The sequence below is a fragment of the Pongo abelii genome, chromosome 9 (genome assembly GCF_028885655.2).
Source record: "Pongo abelii isolate AG06213 chromosome 9, NHGRI_mPonAbe1-v2.0_pri, whole genome shotgun sequence".
NCBI lineage: Eukaryota > Metazoa > Chordata > Mammalia > Primates > Hominidae > Pongo > Pongo abelii.
In genome coordinates, this window is record NC_071994.2 from 104523408 (window position 1) to 104546439 (window position 23032).

Here is a 23032-nt window from a genome sequence, read left to right on the forward strand (position 1 = left end):
TTTTTCTATTTTTAGTAGAGACAGGATTTCACCGTGTTAGCCAGGATGGTCTGGATCTCCTGACCTCATGAACCGCCCGCCTCGGCCTCCTAAAGTGCTGGGATTACAGACGTGAGCCACCATGCCCAGCCCAGAAACATTCTATTTTTAGTTTTACTGTTCATTTATCATATTTCAATTGCAGTTTCTGCTGACCTCTAAAATATTTTAGCACATGAAGATTTTCTTCATACCCTCAAAAAGGAAATTTATCTAAAGCATAATCAAAGTTATTTAAAAAAGAGTATGCTGGCCGGGTGTGGTGGCTCCTGCCTGTAATCCCCTCACTTTGGGAGGCTGAAGTGGGCAGATCGCTTGAGCCCAGAAGTTGGAGACCAGCCTGAGCAACATGGCAAAACCTTGTCTCTAAAAAATACAGAAAAAATTAGCCAGGAGTGGGGGTGTGTACCTGTCAAGTCCCAGCTACTCAGGAGGCTGAGATGGGAGGATCACCCCGGGCAGGTTGAGGCTGCAGTGATCCGTGATCGTGCCACTGTCACTCCAGCCTGGGCAACAAAGTGAGACCCTGTCTAAAAAAAAAAAAAAAAAAAAAAAAAAAAAAAAAAAAGAGTATGGTAGACCAAACTCACCTGTTGATTCAGAAGAAATATAAAATAACCAACTTTTTCCACAGCATGATCATAGGACTTTGCATAGATCATCTCCTTCATGGGCACAACTTCGTCAGTTAGGCATACAATATACATTTAATAGGTCTTTGGAAGACCTTGTAAACTGCGTTAGTAAACTTGAGAAGCATAGAACATTTGGAAAGTTTCCAGAGAAGAGCAAGTACATGTCTATTTAACAGATTTTAATTGAAGAACTTTATATGGCAGGCACAGGGTCAAAAGATGAAATCCAGACATAGAGTCTGCAATTTGAGATTCTTTTCTTTAGAGAAAAGAAAGTTTAATGAAACACTGTTGTAGTTTTGTAGTTTGTTGCTGATGATCTAATACTCTATTGGGAAGACTTAAATCATGCAGGTCACATTCAGATTACCATAAACTCATGTCATGCTTCTAGAGGGCATCATTTTACATCTTCATTCATGCTTTTCTAATATTTCCTCCCTCTATTTTCTTACACTAAGACCACCTATAACCAAATGCTAATCAAGAAAGCCTATTAGCAGGGGTGTTCAATCTTTTGGCTTCCCTGGGCCACATTGGAAGAAGAATTGTCTTGGGCCACACATAAAATACACTAACACTAATGATAGCTGATGAACTTTAAAAATTTTCACAAAGAAATCTCATAATGTTTTTAGAAAATTTACAAATTTGTGTTGAACTGTGTTCAAAACCATCCTGGGCCTCATGTCCAACCCACATGTCCTTGGCGTGTGGGTTGGACAAGCTTGAGCTAGAGCTTGTTGTATTGCAGGTGGATGGTGTTATCTCATTTAATCTTTACAATTGCTCAGGTTGAATTATATGTCCAAAATCATGCAGCTAGTAAGCAGCAAAATCAAGCTTTAAACCTAAATCTGCTTGGCCCCAAGCCTTTTACCTTTGAAATAATGCCACTGTATCTCTCTTATTTGTAGAGTACTTTCCTACTTTGATTTTTGAAACAACGGAGGGGGCAAGCAGGGAAAATACTGTTCCCATTTTGCACATGAAAAAACTAAGGTTCTCACACAGCTTCAATAACAGACTTTTCTTTTAAACCCAGAACTGCAGATTTAAAGTTAGTTGTCTTCTCTTCCTGAAACCAGTGTGTTGTAGGATGAAAAGATTTCTTTGGAAAGTTCAAGAGAAATATATGTGATTCTGGATGTCAGTCAATAAGGCCATATTTGGGGGGTGTCTGTATGGAGAACAGCTTAATACTAGGTATGTGTAAGGTACCTACTTGGGCTCCTTTCTGTAAATCATGCCAAAAGTGAATATCAATGTAGTTTAGTAACTGCTAAACAGGCTACAATCTGCTAAACTGCAGGTCCAAAAAGATTCCAGAAAAGCAAATTAATAAAGCAAATTGTGTCTTACCTGAGAATGTCTAGCTGAGAATGGCTCAAACTACTTATAAACAGACATCTGGGCAGATATTATATAGAGTGTTACAAGGAAACGGCTTTGCCCGTTTTATAAAATAGTCTGTTAGGGCCATGGGGACAAAGTCTTAGATACAGAGGTACATATTTGTCCGTGTTCACTATACTACAGTATAGTAGTTACGACTTGGTAGTTTAGAGCTGGATATACCTGTAATCAATCCCAACTCTTCTACTTAGGAGCCATGTGACCTTTAATAAGTTAGAACCAGTCTATGAGGTAGGGGTTCTTATTACTCTCATTTTACAGATAAGAACATTGAGGCTTAGTGAGATTAAATAAGTATTAAAGAGATTATGCATGCCAAGGACTTAGCATGGTTGTGAGCATTTAGCAAGCATTCGATAAAGTGTAACTACTTTATTTTATATCATCAAAGAGAAGATCTGAAAACAAGCCATTTCTTGACATTCAAAAAATACCATGGAGCTAAGACAAAATGTAATGCACCTCGCTTCTCTTGAATGTAGAGTTCAAGTATAGTGAATTCTTGGTCCTTTTAAAAGCAACAAAGTAATTGTCAAAATCAGTGCTCTCCAGAATTCTAAGAAAGCTCAGATATATTTAGATATTTGAAAAGAAAGTATGATCTTTCAAATGTAGGTAACACTTTTTTAAAGCAGAAACCACATGGACTGAAAAAGTAAAGTGCAAGAGCTTTGTGGTATTTAATAACCTTAATCTATAAATTTTTGTCCAATTCATCACTAATTCCTAAGACATTTTCTTAGGCAAAAATACCTATTTAAAAAGGAGAGAGAGAAAGAAAGAATATGATTTTAGAAATATACACTTTTTCTACTTGGGAAATCATTTACAAATATTTTCATATTTTAAGTTATTGATATTACTATTAATTCATATTTTAAGTAATTGACATGTAAGCTCACTCAAATAAAATGTTGGTGGTAGTTCATTAGCCAGAATGCAGCACTATGATTTTGGTTCCTTGAGAGGAAGAGTGAAGCTGATGGGTTAACTTAATTCTGGGTCATGTCTTTGGATCACACACCTACACCATACATTCATTAATCAGATATGGGTACTTGCCTATTAATCTTTGAAAAGTTGAAAAGACATAACTCCTAGTGGGCTAATGAAACACAGTTTAGAAACTATAAAAAAAAAACCCTGTTAAAATGGTCTTTTAAAAGTTCCTCTTAGTTGGATTTTAAATAATAGATGTTATGATTTGTGATTTTAATCTCTGGCTCTTCTTTCTATATAAAGAATGAAGTTTACTTCATAGAAATTAACAGGGTAGAGAAAAATGTGTGCCTTGATTCTCAGTAATCTACTAGGTGGGCTTTGGAGATGGCAGACCTGGGTTTGAAACTTACTAGCTATGTGACTTTAGATAAATGATTTAATCTCTTAAAGCTTCTAACCCTCATGTTTAAAAAGGGAGTAATATTAGTACCCATGAATTAGGGTTGCTGTGAAGATTACACAAGACAATGAATGCCAAGTTCCTGGCACAAGGTAGTGCAGATCAATGGTAATTATTAATACTATTGTTTTCATTATTTCACAAACAGTATCTAGCTCTTTGCAGTCCCCATCACAAAGCTATGCTATCAAATAAAAAGTCATGTTGGAATTTCTGGATATTATCTGCAAGTGTTGGAAATAAAACAATTATTCATATATTTTCACAACAAATATTTTACACACAGCACTGTGATAGATACCACTCTCTTACTAAGATGGGAGTTTATAAAATAAGATTATATCTGTGAGGAGTAAGCATGTTAGTCCCTTCCTCTTTCTCACAGTCAGCAATAGAAGCACTGACACTCAAGAACTACCTGAGACTGGGTAATTTAGAAAAAAGAGGTTTAATTGGCTCATGGTTCTATAGGCTATACAGGCTTCTGCTTCTGGAGAGGCCTCAGGAAATGTATAATCATGGCGGAAGGCAAAGGGGAAGCAAGCACCTTCTCCATGTGGCAGCAGGGGAGAGAGAGAGAGAGAGAGAGTGAAGGGAGAAGTGCCACACACTTTCAAACCATCAAATCTCATGAGAACTCACTCACCAGCATGAGAACAGCCAGAGGAAAATCCATCCCCACGATGCAGTCATCTCCCACCAGGTCCCTCCTCCAATTCAACATGAGATTCGGGCAGGGACACAAATCCAAACCATATCAGTAAGACAAGTGTATTATACTATGATATATACTGTGTTGCACTGGCCAGCCATGCTTCTTGGGACCAAGTGTAACTCTGGGGCTCTCCTGCTCCTCAGGATAACTGTCACCAAATGGCACATTGATCATGGAGCTCTGTGGTGATGATTAACAAGCACCTATAAAGCATCTACTATGGGGGGTTGTGAGGATATAAAAGTTAATCAGCCACTATTCTGTAGAAAAGGTAAAAAGAAATGGAATACAATTTCAAAACAAGAATTGAAGAAAAACATTTTCCTAGATATGTCAGCCTTTTTCTACTGATTGTTGCCATCAGCAGTGGCTGCTTAGTTAATATAGTGTTTGGTTATATACACTTACTATAATGTCTGGTTAGCTTTTACTCTTCCCTTTGCACAAGAATTTTCAGGTCCCATTGAAGCTACAAAGCTTGGAGAGCAGCAATGAAGGTAAACAGATTGTTTCAGGGGCTGGGGGCTGGGATTGCTCATCAAGCAAACTGTTGCACTTAACTCCCTCCCTAACTGTTGACTTGTCATAGACCTACAATCCTGTGAGAATGAAATTTTCTCTGCCCATCTGTTTCAAACTACAACAGGACATTCAAAGACAAGAACACACATACACACACCCCCATATCACTTTACTGCATTTATTTGTTTATGTTTCTGCCTCTCTTGAATAGACTCAATATCCTTCAAGACAAGGATTATATCTTACTCATCTTTGAATCCTCCCAACCTAGCATGGTGTGAGGTATGTAGTAGGTAATCAATACATTTTGCTAACCGATGTAAAGAAAGGAACATAGCTGAATAGAAAGCATACCTGGATTTGAATTTCTGCCCTGCCACTTAAATAACTATATGATCTTGAAAAGGTTATTTCATTTTTGCTGGCCTTCTCCTAATTTCACGTCATTATAGACAACTTAAATTCTGCTATAACATAGACTGTAAATAACAGAATAATTCATAAAGCTCAGCTAAGGTACACTTTCTTCTTCCTCTTTGGTCAGGATCCAAGCCCTGTTCTTCTGGAGCTGTGATTCTGCCTCGCAGACTATTTTGCGTGTGACACCCTTTGTCATCCTGTTAAGGTCTGATAACACTCAAACCACCTTTGTCCCAACAAGAAGTACTTTTCAAAGCAGCCATTTTCTTGGAGGACAGTTATCTTTGAAACAAAGCCAGGCATTTTTTGAATATTATACACTAGAACATAGCAATGGTCTAAAAACAGACACGGCGGGAGTTTCTCTACCCTTCCTCTTTCTCAGAGTCAGCAGCAGAGGCATCTGGAGGGCCATGTGCACATCCATGCGCAGACCTCTAGGAAGATGTAAAGGAGCTGGAAGACCTCCAGAAAAACTCTCTATCCAGAATGACAGAGAAGAGGACAATTCCTGCTGTATAAAAGAGGGGATTTTTTTTTTACCTTTTTATTTTAAGTTCTGGGATACATGTGCAGAACGTGCAGGTTTGTTACATAGGTATACATGTGCCATGGTGGTTTGCTGCACCTATCCACCTGTCATCTAGGTTTTAAGCCCCGCATGCATTCGGTATTTGTCCTAATGCTCTCCCTCCCATTGCCCCCCACCCTCTGACAGGCCCCGGTGTGTGATGTTCCCCAAAAGAGAGGATTTTTAAGGGGAATAAAAGGAAACATTGTGTGTTACTACAAACAACCTAAAAGGTAAATAGGTTCAAAAAAAGAGGGAATTAGAGACATAAGTCATAGGCACATATTGAGAACGAAAATGAAATTAAGAATGCTGGGGAATGTATTTGTGGACAAGACCATCCCTGGTATTGATCTCCTTGTCTTTAAGTCTGTTGTCCCTTATTTGAATTAAAACTCAAGTCAAGGACAGAAAGAAAGAGTTTTTGCTGTCCTTCTTTGGTATCAAAACCAGTCAAAGTTTTGGGTTTTCTGTTTTTTACTGACTTTGTGTTGCCAAACTTGTCTTAACTCAATTTTAAGCTTAAGATGGCTGAGGTCTCATGCTACCAAAGCCTAAAACTATTTATAAAGATTCAATATAAAAACTGAATTTGAATGGGTAAAAATTGTATTATGTTTTCCCCCATTTTCTTTAAAAACCTGCAACTCCCCAACATCTCTTGGTTTTCTTCTTGTTCCTGTGGCTCCATCTAATTGTTAGATTTCTCTGCTGAGGTCTGGGGCCACCTCTGCTTGGAACCAGCTATACATGTGGTGATACGAGTAACAAAAAACTTAGGCCTAGAAGGTTCAAGGCACAGGATAAAACTGCCTCAGAAACCCAGTAACATCTCCCATGGTCTCTTTTGTTAATGCGCTATGGGTTATTGTAGTAGGGGACAGTTTGGAAGGTGCTTAGAAAAGCAAGCTATGTATTGGAGCTTACAAAATCGTTATGAAAAGTCACATTCTCTGTCATAAAATAGATTAATCGTCTTCAAACAGAGGTACATGAATACTTTCCAAGCGGCTGTAGAATATGGATAATTTTTAGGGAATCAATTTGCAGATCTCCACTTTCCTAAAATAGATTTCCTTGAAAATACGTCTTTTGCTCACCCACCCACCCAGGTAGCAAGCAAGACAGAGTACCCCTTTAAACAACAGAGAGAGCCCCTTTTATATTATCCAGCTACTATAAACCCTGAAGGGCTTCCTGTATTTCCCTGAATAAAGACACATTTCTGCTGAAGATGAAGCTTAATGATAGAAATGCAGCACCTTGGCTCATGTTGGGATGTTCTGATTTCAGACGGAGAGGGCAGGGTGGAGACAGAAACAAGGGCCATTTTTTATGACTTTGCCTCTTCATTTGCCAACAACTGTCAAAGAATGAATGCTTCTTGAGTGAGAGTCCAGAAAGAGTTAAGCAAAGACAGCATCAGCAGGGAATACTGAATACCAAACAATGCTTTGTCATATATTGAAATGTAAATGATGCCTTATATTATTCTTAATATCTTTCAGATGTATCATTCACTAGAAAAGAAAAGTATCTCAAACAGGCAAAGCAGAAAAGCTTAGTGAGAGTGATTCTTTTAAATGTGACCTGGAATGGTTTACAGAACTCAAAATTTTTACAGGAAAATGGTCTAAACCCATGGATGAAACTTTTATGTGATTTCTTTCTGATTTAGAATTTTAATCCAGTAAGATAGTTATCAAATCATATCTAGAAATATTTATTCCAACTACTATTTATCCTCTTTTAATTTTATTCCATAAAACCTTTAATAATTTATATATCCTATCAACAAAGACAAAAATAACATACTGGCTGCCATACCAACTAATTTTTAGCTACATATATATATAAATGGTGTATATATACATTATATATATATATACATTTTTCTTTCCTTAAATATATAGCCAAAGTGTGAACATGATGAGTACCACTAAAAAATACATCCAATAAGAATTGTGTCACGTAGTTAAAATTTATTTTTCAAAATGTGTATTTTTTTTCTTTTTTTTTTTTTTTGAGACGGAGTCTTGTTCTGTTGCCCAGACTGGAGTGCGGTGGCGCAATCTCAGTTCGCTGCAACCTCCGCCTCCCAGGTTCAAGTGATTATCCTGCTTCAGCCTCCCACGTAGCTGGGATTACAGGTGCGCGCCCTCATGCCCAGCTAATTTTTTTGTATTTTTAGTAGAGACGAGTTTCACCATGTTGGTCAGACTGGTCTCAAACTCCTGACCTCATGATCCACCCGCCTCGGCCTCCCAAAGTGCAGGGATTACAGGTGTGAGCCACCGTGCTTGGCCCATATTAATTATTTTTAACAGCTGGGTTGATTTTTGTAGTTTTTGATCTAATATACTAATAATAGATATAATGACAACTCTTTCCAGAGTATTTTCAATATCCAGAGTCTTTTAGCAAGAGGAAATGAAACAAATTCTAAAACTTCATATATATGTGTGTGTTATATGTATTTATATATGATACACATGTTGATATCTATATAAAGGGATTTTAAGAGACTTTACAATAATAAAAGGTTATAATATGAGGAATCACATTTGTGAAGGAAGTTGGACTGAAAATATAACCTCAAGGAGTAAAAGGAAAGATGCAGCTATTCTGAACATTAAAGAAGATGTTGTTCGCTTTGTTGATGGTTGGCATGAAATCACTACAGCATTTAGAGTCCTTTGCATATATCTGAAGGAGAATTGAAGAGTTCTATTCTTAAATGGCAATATGTACACCATGCAGAAATCATATCCCTTAAAAATATTTATACTTACAGAAGACAAAAAATAGATATCAATTTTAAACTGTGCGAATGAACACAGAGTTTTTCAAACATCTTTCAGATGGAAAGGGAGCAAAATACATACATACATACATACATTCATACATACATACATACCATGAACAGGGAGGATCTCCTGTGGCCAATACAATCTCTCAGGTCCCTGTGAGGCTGACCAGGCCTAAGCTATCCAGCCCTCAGTGACTTTTATTTCCTGAGACTCTAAGGGAGTTAACTATTTAAAAAGACTAAACAAAAAAAAAAAAGACTGAAAGGATATGTGCTGGCATGTTTGTAGTGTATCAGTGTTTATTTCTCGATGGCCAAAATTAGGAATGATTTTTTAAACTTCCTTCATTTTTATATTATTATTTTCTACCATGGCTATATATTACTTTAAAGTAAGAAAAAAGAAGTTATTTTTAAGGGTAGAAGCAGCAAACTCAGCAGCAAACCTCACCTCAGAGACATCAACTTCTCTATTCCTGTAAGGTCCCACCCTGCTATAAACTGAGACTGGGATGCTGGGACAAGAGTTAGTGTCCCAGTAGCCATGGGTGGTGGGAGAATGTTATTTCCCTGTGAGTTTACACACAAAGGCAAGGGAGGCTCACCCTTGTATGCAGCAGTTCTTTCATCTGCTGTCCAAACTAATCTCAGAGAAAAAGAATATTTGTTTTAATGCTTGATACCTGGCAAGGAAGAAATCTTTTCTTGTTTGTTTTCGTTAAAAAGGCCTTAAAAATCAAGCCAATAACTGCCCTTTCTCCTTGTGCAGTAATTTTGAGTCAGGTTTCTAATTATAACAATTTTCAAGTTCTAGGATATACTTTATAAAAGCATTTTTTAAACTGCTACTCTTGTTTAACAGTAATCTAATTTTTGAAAATGATTTTTAAAAGACATTAATAACATACTCCTAAATACATTTATGTTTTCAGTTAGATTTATCTTTTCTTTGCCTGGAAACCTTCACAGAGGCAGAGCATTAGCAAAAAGGTATGCATGTCCAGAGGTTCTAGGTAACTGCTCAAGACAATGGAGCAAATAGGGAAGCATAAATGGGAGGAAGTGGCTAATCCATACACTTTCACATTGATGAGAGCAGAAAGAAGGGTGTGATGAACAAACAGAAGAATGTCCAGATCTTTACGTCTTCATCATCGTGTGGAGGCCTCAACATTTTGCAATGCATTTAGGGACCATGAAGAGTTTACAATCTGGTTAAATGTGATTCTTCCCACCTTTGAGCCACTAGCCCCCTCCTCACTCCATAAGGTCATGCCTAATATGATAGTTACTACACACATATCTTTTCTATCACATTGGATCATAAACTAATTGAGGACAGGATTGCTGACTGAATTGTCTTTGTATTTTGTACTACCTCACCATCCTCATCCTCAACTATCCCCAATAAAAAAGAGCAGGGACTCAAAAGATGTAGGCCAGTGAATTAATGAACAAATAAAGAATATAATAGTCTTCAGTGGTTTAGAGAAAGCATGTAAACAAGGGAACAGTAAAGGAAACAGAAATGTTGAAATTAGGCAAAATTAGTAATACAGATTTTGAAAATAATTAATATTAATCAGAGTTCAAAATGTTTTAATTTGAATCAGGTGAACATCTCTGTGTCCTAAGAGTCAAGCGAAAATTAGATTAGAATCTGAGACAGGGTTGGAAGGACCATTTACTTGTCTTGCCCTGTTAGCTGCCAGGTAGCTGGAGGAAAAGGACATTCCTCTACCTTGGGAGCCAAGCACATACTGAGCGTTTCAGTAGCCATTTTCCTCCTTCTAGCCTTTCTGGATAGACTGTACCTGAGGATAGATGGATACATGACATCTGATACTGGGGTGAAACATCAGTGACAGTGGCACCAAGAAGCTGCCCAGGAAAGACTGGGCTGTAATCCCTCAAGAAAAGAGTATAGAAACAAGCCTTCTCTCAGCGTATAGAATAGAAAAAAAATGAAACCAATATTCACTTTTGTAAAACATTGTAGTTGATGAATCAAACCTGTTTCCAACCTGCATTATTTAGAAAAGGAGATAAGTGCATCATAAGTAACAATGATCCATGGTAAAAGGTGACGGGCACTAGAAGATCAGAACTACGTCAAGCAGGTAGAGGGAGTTTAGAGATACCTGTGGGGAAGATCTTAGCTAGGGATGCAAGCTTTCATCCTCTCCACATGGACCACAGCCCATATGGACAACGGCAGCATCTGACACCATTTATCTCTCCAGATACCTCTTATTAAGAGATTGACTGGTCAAAGTTCTAATTTCCTACTATTTCATATCTATCATCTTTTGCTTTTGCTGGTACACCTTGGCCTAAAATATCTTTTCCCTCATTCTCTGCCTTCCAAAATCCTACTTGTTCCACCATATACAGCTGAAATGCCATCTTACACATAACTTCCCTGCAGCCTAATAGGAATTAAATATTGTTTTCTCTGAACTTCTAGAGTATGTTGCTTTTACCTCTACCTGGTAGTTTTGTTTATTTTTTATTCATGTGTGCATTTGTCTCTCAAGTCAACTGTGACTTCCTTAAGCTTATTTTTCTTTCTGACCTCAACAGCATCTATCACTGTGCTCTGAACATAGAAATAGTGTTTTATGGGAGGAAAAAGCCTAGGCTTTTCAGAGTGCAGTATACCTGGATTCTGAACCCAGCTGTGTCATTCCCCATTTGTTGATCTTGGGCATTAGTGAAACTTTCTATGCCTTCATTTACCCATCTAGACAGGAACTAATAATATCTTCTCAAGGGGGAGGAATAAAGATTAGACATAATAAATGCAAAATGTCTGGCAGACAGTAGAGCATCACTAAATGGTAGCGATCACAACTTTTGCTACAATGATTATAATAAAGAGCTTGTTGAGTAAACTTATAAAATGACCTAGTGTCCACAGTAACTAGCACAGTGCTGAGCACATGGTGGAAGCTGGTAAATACACCTTGACTCTGGCTTGTGGAGGGTGAAGGCTCTATTGTTAGTGACCTACCTTGAACTCTTTCTCAATATTGGCCAGAACTGCCAGTTCATTGCTAAGTTCTAAAGCCGTCATGACTGGATCTTCACTAGACAATGACAGGTAAGCCGGACTTGCCAGGCCTTTATAGGCATTAATCCTAGATCTGGAGTGGCTAAACGAGTCATGCTTCTGTTTCTGGTTGCAGTCATTGCACTTACAGAAATAATCATGAGGCCGTTCAATCCTAGCACCCTTCCGCAGGAGGGTATGCACGATTTCATATTCCTGGCAGTGGGCAGCCAGAATGATTGGAGTCACATCATGGGAGAACCGTGTCCCATCTTCATCATAGGCATAAAAATCATCTTGCTGGAGTTCAGACTGGCTAGGGCTGGTTGCTAACCTCTTGCCTTCAGCAAAAGCTGGATGACTGAGAATTGCTTCCACAATCCGAACATAACCTTTACTAATAGCTAGAAGCAAAGCATCCCCAACTCGAGAGAGGTTTTCTTTCTTGAGAAGAAGTTCTGTAATTTCCAGATGCTCATTGGCCACTGCCAACTGTAGGGCATTCTGGCCCATGTAATCCACACAGTTAACGTTGAGCGAGTGGCATTCTTCTAACATCTTCCGCACCACTGGGATGTTACCATATTCAGCTGCATCTAAAAAGCGTTCCTCCTCTATTGAGAGGCTTGTTGAGCGATCACTAAACATGTATGCTGGTCCTCGATTAGCTAACCTTCTCCCCTTCTCACGGAGAACTGTCTGCCGCCGGTGAGCCAGTCTGTTGTCAGATCCCCGGCTGCAATAAAACAGAAAGTTTGTAAACAAATCACATTAAGAGCATTTTAGTGTGCCAAATGACTTGCCATTCATCTAATACAATCCTCAAGTATATTAGATGTTGTCTCATCATCTCTAGACCTACTATATTATAAAATGAAGACGCATTTATTTGTTAATGGATTCCAAGAACTTCACGTCTAAGAAAGCCAAGCATTTTGCAGATTTTAACATTCAAATTTGGGGTGGATACTAGCATTTGCCATAATTACTCTGTGCCATTCAAATAGAAACTAATGTACTATAGATGGTGTAGACTTAGGAAAGATGGACCCTCTTATCCATAATCAGTCACAATGTGATAGAGAATATAAGACTACATTTTAAGAAGTAGAGATAATAGCAAATCCATTCAAGTTAACAAATATTTATTGAGTCCCTCTGATGCCAGGTCCAGGAACTATATTAGGTCCAAGAAGGCCAATAGTGAAAAAAATAAAAGATGCTTTTTCCTGTCTCTACAACTCTGATAGACTAAAGGGAGAGATGGGCAATCAGCATATTGCTTTGTTATCAGCTGCTTAATTATAATGATAAGTCTATAGTGGGGCATCTGTCCCAGATTCTGAGAGAAAATGACAAGCTGAAAATGGAAGGATGAGTAGAAGTCGGGTGAGAGTGTACTTCAGGAGGGTGAGACAGGGGTTGGGTATAGGTAGAAAGTTTTCTCTAGCAGAGGTATCAGCTAGATGTTAGAGTATAGGTTTCATTAATATGGGCAATAGATGCTTGAACTCTGCTGTCCTAAAAAATCACTGCAAACTGGAGAAAATTGTAATCAAGTTGTCAGGTAGGAAAAAACACTTTTGTGGTGCAGGCAGTGGTCAGAGCAGTGGCCAGCCTTCAACATAATCCTTCAATCTGTGATAAGAAGGGAAAGTGAGCTAGGTGCTATGGCTCATGCCTATAATCCCAGGACTTTGCAGAGCCAATGTGGGCAAATCACTTGAGCCCAGGAGGTCAAGACCAGCTTGGACAACATGGCAAAACCCCATCTCTGCAAATAATAGAAAAATTAGTGGTGCATGGTGGCACATGCCTTTGTCCCAGCTACTCAGGAGGCTGAGGCAGAGTATCAATTGAACCCAGGAGGTCAAGGCTGCAGAGAGCCATGACTATGCCTCTGCACTCCAGCCTGGGTGATAGAACAAGATCCTGTGTCAAAAAAAAAAAAAAGGGAAGGGGGATGTGATTCTTCCTCTGATCAAAATGCTATAACGAAGATTTTTTCGTTATTAATTCATAACTTCGTGTCTTAAGGTCTTTTGAGCTTGAAGAGATCTCATTACAATTAGAGGTTCAACTCTTACCAGTATCACTAACTGAACCCAAAGAAGGCATGTTTTTGCAGAACTGGAACAGGGCCAGGTTATAGGGGAGGCTAAAGAGAAAGAAAAAGCTGTGATAAATGAGTATTGTTTCTTCTCTTTATGAATGTTCCAAGATTCATCCCTCTTTAAAAACGGTCACAAACTTCCCAGTATAAAGAGGACAATAAAAAGATCCAAGGGCCTCATAAGCTATCTTTCCCTCCAATATGTTCAGGTCTGGAGAATCTTAGTTGCTTTCCCTACTGGCCTTTATCACATCTCCAGACAGTGCTGTCTGTGGCAGTGTGATGGACAGGAATAGAAAGGAAGATAGTAAAGTTTCAGCAACTCACAAACAGATTTTGCTTCTTGGAGGAGGTTGAAGAGTATACCGCCATATTCACAAATATTTTTCATAGATTTTCATTCAACAGTGACTCCTTTAACTATCCAAGGCCTATTTAAAATCAACCAAACTGATTTTTTTTTAAAGAGCCAACTTTGTAAGTTTCAAAAATGACATTAAGGGCCAATATCAAGTTATACAACCTAATAATAATTTCTAAAATAGGTCATTAGATAATATATATGCAACTTTTATTATAAGAGAATAGCATCTGTAACTATTTTGTCCCATAGCTATTACTTTGTTTTTAATTCCATTTTTAATTTTAGTAAAGTTATACATGTACATATTTTAGTTTATTCTCTCCATGTCTTGATCTCCAGAGGTAATACATTTCAATTTAACTATTTTAGCTGGTTATTTTATAATTTTAAATGTTATAACCATATAGCTTTGGTTATATCGTTACTTCTTGATTTTTCAGGTTTGGCATTACCTATGGACTTCCCATTACACCATACCTTCATGTATCTCTCTCTCTCTCTCTCTCTCTCTCTGTCTCTCTCTCTCTCTCTCTGTCTCTCTCTCTGTCTCTCTCTCTCGCGCACACACACACACACACACACACACACACACACACACACACACACACACACACACACACACCCCTTTCATGGTCCCTTACCATTCCAGAATTGTTATGAGTTTTTTTTAGATAACTATTTACTGTTTAAAACATGACAATTTAAGTGCTAATCATAGCTAAGTGCTATACTATAGTGTCTTTTCAGGTACAGCTTCCCTATAACCTCAAACCTAATAGATAAAAATTCTCTTCATTTTCTCAGTGCTCTATATACATATGACTAATTCAATCAAACTCTCTTCTCCATCAATAAGTCTTATTTTAATACATTCTACATATTATGTGGGTATTTTTTTTTCAATTTTGGAAAATCTGGACCACTTGCTGTCTAGACTTGATGCCTGTATGTTATCTTTGAATCTTCCTTTGGTATCATTCCAAGGATTCTCTTCACTTTGCTTTTGTATTGGGGTCCTTGTTTTCTGTATCCCAGATCTTCTTTTATCTGAGTTGACTTCTTTGTTCTAGTACAGCACATCTTCCAACAGCTGTCTAATAAAGCATGCATAGGTGAATTTTTAAAGAAGGTGTACATCTAAAACTGACTTTGTCCTAGCTCTAAACTTAACTGATAGTTTGGCTGGGTAGAGAATTCAAGGTTGAGGATAATTTTGGAGGCCGTGCTCTAATAAATTATAGTTTTGTGGCTACTATTGAGAAGCATGATGCAGTTTTGATTCTGGATATTGTCTTTGTCTCTGGTGTCCTAAAATTACATGGTTGTTTATTGAAGGGAGTCTCTTCTCCTCCACAGTGCTGCCCATTTAATCTGGAATAAAAAGTGTCCTTTACTAAGAAATATTCTTGCCCTATTCATCTGATCATTTTGTTTCTTGCTTTCAATGTACCATTTCTGGAACTCCTTCTTTTTGATGTTGGACATCCTGTAATTGTCCTTTAATTTTCTTATCTTTTCTATTTCCAATTATTTATGTTCAATATTATTTATTATATTCTGGGAAATTTCTTCAACTTTAGATTATATCTATGAAAACTGTTATTATATTTTTAATTTTCAAAAACACCCTTTATTTTCAAATGTTACTTTTTATAAGACTTTTCTGCTTTTAAAGGCACAAAAATTTTCTCTTCTCTCTCTGGGACATTAAAGATTGCACAGATCACAATTTAGAGAACTTATTCCTGAGTTGCTTTTTTGTATTTGTTTGCTTTGGTCTCTGTATTTCATAGTAGAATTTTTCCTCATATAGCTAGTGATTCTTAGTAGATATTCTTTGCTTCTTTTTAAAGAAATATTCCTTATAATGTCTAAGAGAGTATAATTTCCTCTTATAAAAACTAGAGTGAGCCTAATGTTGGTTTTGGCAAAAGGTGACGTCTGAGTTAGGGTGAGTTTCTAGAAGAATCACATTATTTCTGAGTTAACAAGATGGATGAGGTAGAAGAGATAGGAGATCATCAAGGTTTGTTACATGAGGAACCATCCATCATCTTCCTGCTGAAATTCTTAACCCTCTTCCTTCTCTCTGTCATTTTTTCTGGCTTCCACTAACCTCTTTAGGCTTTCACTTCCTCTCTCTTCTCTTCTGTATTTATTGCTTTGCATAGTTTCTATTGTAGACAAGAGGAAGTTCAAAGATTAGGGGGAGAGACAGTATCTTCCAAACATGGAGAATGCTTTGAAAAAGAAAAACTGTAAAATTAAGGGAGAAACAAAATAGGATCAGGGATCTATAAAAGATGAAAGCACTGAGAGTGAGAACTTGCAAGATAAGTTCTCATGTAACTAAAAAATGACACAAAACTGACACAAAATAGTAACATACCAAAACATCAAGAACAAGCCTCAATTTTTTTTCATCCATTAAAATGGGAGAAATAATTATTATCTTTTCACAGGTAATTGAAATTATGAATATGGAAAGCATTTTAGTTTGGATTTAAATTTTTTTACAGCCACATCCATAAAAATAAGCACATATATAGCACTTATAAAAATAAGAAAGACACTTGTACTTTATCATTTTTCAGCTGTTATTCAATAAGAAGACCCATGAAAAAGACAATGACTGAGATAGTAATTGATATAAGTTGTTTTGTCTTTTTTTTTTTTTTTTTTTTTTTTGAGACAGGATCTCATTCTGTTGCCTTACTATAGCCGCAACCTCCCAGGCTCAATCAATCCTCCTTCCTCAGCCTCCTGTCTAGCTGGGACTAAAGGCACATGCTACCTCACCCAGTTAATTTTTGTATTTTTTTTAGAGATGGGGTCTCACCATATTGCCCAGGCTGGTCTCAAACTTGGGGGCTCAAGTGATCCTCCCACCTCAGCCTCCCAACATACTGGGATTACAGGTATGAGCTACCACGCCTGCCCTTTGTTTGTCTTTTTAAAGAAAGAAAAATAATAATTAGCAACTTTATTTATATCTCAATTTTTAATGTGGTTTACAACATTTTATTTTTTTCATCCAATACTAAGTTTACATTGAGCTAAATAGAATGTCTGAGTTGTGACATCTTTTATTCTAAAATTTAAAAATAACAATCTATGATTTTCCTGCCCATTTATTTGAAAAATGACAAGTTCTACCCTGGCAAGCCACTAATCCTAATGACGTGTCTTATTTCCTTCTAAATTACTACGGCTTTTCTACCTATAACTTCTTGAAGGAACAGCAAAGATATTTCTGTAGAATTTTTTTTTTCAGTTTTAAAGCATCTTCTTAGTTGTTGTGACCACACATATTAATCATATGCAATGATATAATTTTCAGATACATTTTTATAAAAAGGCCTAGATTATCATAATCTCCTTAGCACTCTGTCAACTATATATGAGTCTGTGACAGAATTACAACTCAGTCATTCTGTATCTGAAAAGTCAGAATGTATCTGATACATTTTTGTTTGTTTTTGATTATTTTAGGAATATTACAACTGCAGGCACAATGAATTTTTATTTTTTAGGCATATTACAAATGCAGGCACAATGGATTCAGCACCCCTTGCATGAGTAGTAAGACACAGTAAAAGCTGCTTGTATGTTGTTGACAGAACAAAACGCATGCTTTGCTGGTCTCCTTATCTTTCTTAACTGCAGCCTGGAGAAGCAATAAAAGATTCTACTTGTATTTTTATGTCACAAGTGGTGTTGCTTAATCCCTGCCTCTCCTATGCAAAAGCAAAATGTGTAAAACAACTTTTTAAGTAACAGGTATTTGAAAGCAATTCAGGAAAGATACTAGATGTTACTAGATTATATTACAAACCTCTCTGCAAGTGGTTTTTATAAAACTATGTTGTAGAATTTTACATTAATAGCAAATGAAACCTAGCAAAATCATCTATGAAAAAGAGGAACAACTCAGCCCATAGCTCCATAGCACTACTTCAACAAAAGACATTTTCATCTCAGCTAAAGGGCACACTTTTCAAATTCAGCTCTTCTATTTACGAAAATATTTATTAAGAAATTTTCTTCACCCATTTAGCCACATTTAGCATGGTTAAAAGCTTAGTAACCTATATTTTCATGTCTGTATTTTTACAAGGTGTTTATCACAACATATAAATACTGGTACTAAGAAAGAGTAATTAGCCACCACCCCTATGGCACTCAAATGTAGATTAGGTCATGAAAACCATGTTTTTACATACCTCATTTTCCTGATCCTTTTAGTACTTGTTGCCCCAGATAGTGAAAGGTGGAATAATCCATCTCTATTGAAAATGCCAGCAATGCAAATTAGCTTCTGAGTAGAGTGGATTGCATGGCTGAGTCCACAGCATGTGTAGTAATTCTCTCTACTTCCTGTTCAACTATGATACACTTTTATAACACAGAACTGCTTTTATACAAACTAAGCTCCATGTTAAGTACTTAGCTTAACTTTGACTTTGTGCTTTAAAAATCCTTACAAATATTTTAAAGCACAATTCTATTACAGCAGAAGTTCTAAAATTGTAAATGGAATGTAACTATTCCAGGCGGTGTGGTCAGCCACAAGAGTAATGTAGATTCATCCTAGGAAAGTAGAAATAAAAGAAATTCCAGAATTTGCATTTTATTACATGCACAATTATCAATGGGAATAATTAGACTCAGATATTTAGAGATTAACATTATACACAACTAGCAAGTTTGCAAACCACTTTAGGGAGATGAATGAAAGAAGTCATTTGTTCTCATTTTACAACACTGACACTGTTTTTGCCCTGACTACTTAATCTCTGGGCACATACCCTATGCCCTTCCTCTGGAGTTGAGGAAGCAATAAACAATTAAAGTGGTTTTCATTAGTCCTACGAGAGCTATGATGATTTTGCCTTATTCACACTGAATTCACCCCTCTTTGCAGAGGGACACATTGTAAACTCTCAGTACATAACTGCGGAATACATTAATCCCTCCTGTCAAAGGAATAAAGTTTAGAGCCTGTTCGTTCCCTATTAACCTGACTGCAAATGACTACAATGTACAACCCTACACAGAAAAAAGGAACAAAATCTAAAGGTTGAGCCACAGTGTGTTCTAGTGTATATACAATATTTTATATTCATTTCAAATAAGTAGTGAGCTCAACAGGGGACAAAGGAAGTTGAAAGCCATGTTTTTAATGGCATCCTTGTGACTTGTTCCTGATCCAGAAGCAGAGATTTTCTTGACTTTAAAGACAGAACTAGGGCCGGGTGCGGTGGCTCACGCCTGTAATCCCAGCACTCTGGGAGGCCTAGGTGGGTGGATCACCTGAGGTCAGGAGTTTGAGATCGGCCTGGCCAACATGGTGAAACCCTGTCTCTACTAAAAAATACAAAAATTAGCCAGGCATGGTGATGGGGGCCTGTAATCCCAGCTACTTGGGAGGCTGAGGCGAGAGAATAGCTTGAATCCAGGAGGCAGAGGTTGCAGTGAGCCGAGATCACGCCACTGCACTCCAGCCTGGGTGACAGAGCAAGACTCAGTCTCAAAAAACAAAACAAAAAAAAATAAAAATAAAGGCAGAACTAATATTTTCTCACCCTGTTCTCTCTCCCTCTTGTTTGCATTGTACATAGAGTGTGAGCACCCATCTTCACAATGTACTACCAAATCCCTTGAACTTCCAGATAGTCTTCTAGATAGCAATTCTTCATTTTGATTCAATTAGTTTCAACTCTCCCCATGAACTCTTCTCATTTCTTCAAATACTAACTTTCTGTTTGATCAGTCACACTACATCACAACCTACCTTAGTATTCTATGAGTGAAATGATAAGAGCCTGAGCTGCTTGTCACTTCCAGTCGGGAGCCAGCAAAAGTGTGACTGAAAAATGTCAGGTGCATGTAACAAATTTTTGGTTTGTATCATCAATTGATATCTTGTGTGTGTAAATTAGAACTCAAACTGTGTGAGAGAATGAAATTGTGAGTAAATAACAGAAGTTATAGGAACTTGCCTTTTTATAAAACAACATCTGAAATGTCATTGTTCCCTTTTAGTTTCTCCTTGGTGGTTTAATTTATTTCATGTGTCATGTCTTCCTACTTTGAAATGCTCTTTGGAAGAGTTCTGGGGCCAGACATTTATGGTGAGAAAAATTAAGGACAAGTTGAGGGAAACTGAGAACTGAGTCCTTGGGGATCTGAACTTGAGAAAACTTTGGGGAACCTTGCAAAATATTTGGAAGAACAAAGCTTTAAGAACAAAATAGAGTACTCTTGGGAGTATTAAAAAGTTTCTTCGTAATACCAGCAAACTATATCCAAATTATCTCATCAAAGAAGAGGTTTCAACTCTTTGCTTCTATTATCAATGACTGCCATAATCATGTGTATTACACAAGCACGTTTTCCAATTCCACAAATATCCTCTGCATAAGATAGATTCTGGGGAGGAAAAAACACACTTCAATTATAAGACAATCTAAAAAATTTAATGAAAACTCTAGGAGTATGTGTGCAGAAGTTAGGGAAATCCAACGTGGCACCGTGCAGTGCCCACATCTAGGACAATGTAGGCTTAAGTCTGAAGGGGCATAAGGAGGGAACAGTTACCAGAACAGGATAACTATAAGACAAGGGACACTTGACAGTGGCCCTGACCTTTTATGAAGGGTGACAGCCTACCATCAAGGAGAGAGCCAAGGGAACTGATACTCTGACCTCACTCTCCTGCCCTCTGATATCCCACAAGTGCCTCTGATGGGCTGAACTCAGACCAGTGCTGGGGGACAAAGAAGCCCATTGATGCAGTCCACACAGGTCTGCATTGGTGTTATTGCTACAGTCAGAGAACAGTATGCAAAACATGAAGAGTAGGCCAGGAGGACCAAGCCAACAACACCCAGCATATGCTCTAGATACAATAATTTGACTTTGCCATAATTAACTCCTTGCTCGGGTGATGGGTACACTAAAATCTCGGAAATCATCACTAAAGAACTTATCCATGTAAAACACAACCTGTTCCCCAAAAAACCTATTGAAATAATTTTTTAAAAGATTTTAAACTACTAGAGAGAGAGAGGAAAAGAAATTACTGATGAAAACATATGCACCAAAAAAATGGTAAGTGTATTTTTGATGATGAGTAACTACGGCATCATCAGTTCACGCCTTTCTGAGCTTATTTTTCCCTTCTTTAAGCTGTCAAGAAAGACACCCACATTCAAGTTCATGCAGTCCATTATCTTAAAAAATGAACTTGTAACTAAGATTCATCCATAGAAATTCTAAGTTGATGTTCATATGAGGCTTAGGATGAACAACTCTGATGTGGAGGGTGAGAAGAAGGATAATCTGATGTCATAGAAACATTCAAAATGTGAAGAGCACAAGCTGAAGCTGCTGATTCCCAGAGATAATGGTGCTGAAGAAAGACTTTGATAATAGGTCTGGAACATGCTCTAACTCTCCACAATGGGGGATAGCTCCAAATGCTCACAGTACAGGTTTCAGTCTATATGACACTGCTATGTGTAATAGAGTACATGGATAGAGAAATTGGCAGGACCATGCAGCATATAGCTTTCATTTATTGAAACCAAAATTGTGAAATGCTTTTCTTTGCTGATGTGATATGATTTCAGACATCATTATCAACCCTCACACCCACCACCACCACCGGGATCGTAACAGTTCATTCATTCATTCATTCAATTCAAATATTTACTGAACCTCAGCTTCAACATGTTCTAGGGCACTGTGCTAGGCACATGGAGGTACAGCCACAAAAAAATAGGGTATGGCAGAAAAAAAGAGAATAAGCAAAAGATTACAGGGTGATGAGCGTTACCAAAAAGGAAGTAGTGTGGCATATAAATGATTAGCAAGCAGTTTTCAACCTAATCTGAAGGTCAGGGAAAGCCTTCTGAGGACATGTCACTTAGCCTAAGAATGAAGGAGAGTTAGCTGAGAGGAGTGAAGAGGAGACTCAGCCCGCAGGCAGAGAAAATCACAGTTGTATAAGTCAGCAGCCCAGAAAAAAACCTGAAAAATGTTTATTATGGCTGGAACACATAAGAATTCCCACCTCCAACATGACTTCTGGTTCCTGGCTCAGTTTAACTAAAGGTCTAGCACTCAGGTTTAGAAGCTAAACATCCAATGATAGTCACAGTTTAGCACTTAGCACTTCTACTGTAGGGCAGAAAGGTAATCATTAAGGTAATTCCTTAACAACTCAGGATTCCAATTTAGGAGATTCAAGCTTCAAAACTCGGAGACTGGATTGCCACCCCAAAAGGTTTTGTTCTGAAGGGTTTGGAGCTTATATAATTCAAGATCTCAAGTTGAAAATAACTGTGGACAAATTGAGGGAAACTGAGAACTGAGTCCTTAGGGACCTAAACTTGAGAAAACTTCGGGGGAACCTTGCAAAATATCTGGAAGAACAAAGCTTTAAAGAAAGACAGGCTGAGTTGGGAATCCTTACTCTGTCAGTTACTACCTGTGTCATCCCTCTGAGCCTTGGATTCCTTAACTGTAAAAATGGAAAGGGAATAGCATCAAGGATAGCAGTTACCTGTTAGGGTTAGTATGAAATTGGTGATTTGTGGAATTCTGCTTAAGGTAATTCAATGCCTCATCTGTCACGGACTTTAAATCCTTCTTAATCATAATTATTCAAGACTTTCCAGTTTGAAGATGTTCTGCTTAATAAAGGAGATAGAAACTAAGAAATCATTAAATGGCTTCTCTTCGTTTAATGCCAGCTGTTAAATCTGCACCATGTGTCCAAAGAACACAGTTTGACCTCATTTGTTTTTTTTTTTGTTTTTTCCCTTGCTGTGATGTCAACATGGCCAAAAGGGCATGATGTTTTTAATCTTCAGAATACTCTGTGCTTTGTTTTGCTACCACTGTTCTTAAAGTGTGTTCTATTCTTATACCTTCATCTCTGACTATATATTTCCCTTTCCCTTCTTAC

At 37.5% G+C, this 23032-nt stretch overlaps 1 protein-coding gene across 1 annotated transcript in view; it reads right to left on the reverse strand.

Annotated features, from left to right (window-relative positions):
• The window catches only part of TRPC6 (transient receptor potential cation channel subfamily C member 6), a 134581-nt gene that overhangs the window by 40872 nt on the left and 70677 nt on the right, over positions 1-23032 (reverse strand). The window contains exon 2 of the mRNA XM_024255857.3: positions 11543-12317. Within this exon, the coding sequence (XP_024111625.1) occupies positions 11543-12317 (775 nt within the window). The remainder of the gene's footprint in view (positions 1-11542; positions 12318-23032) is intronic.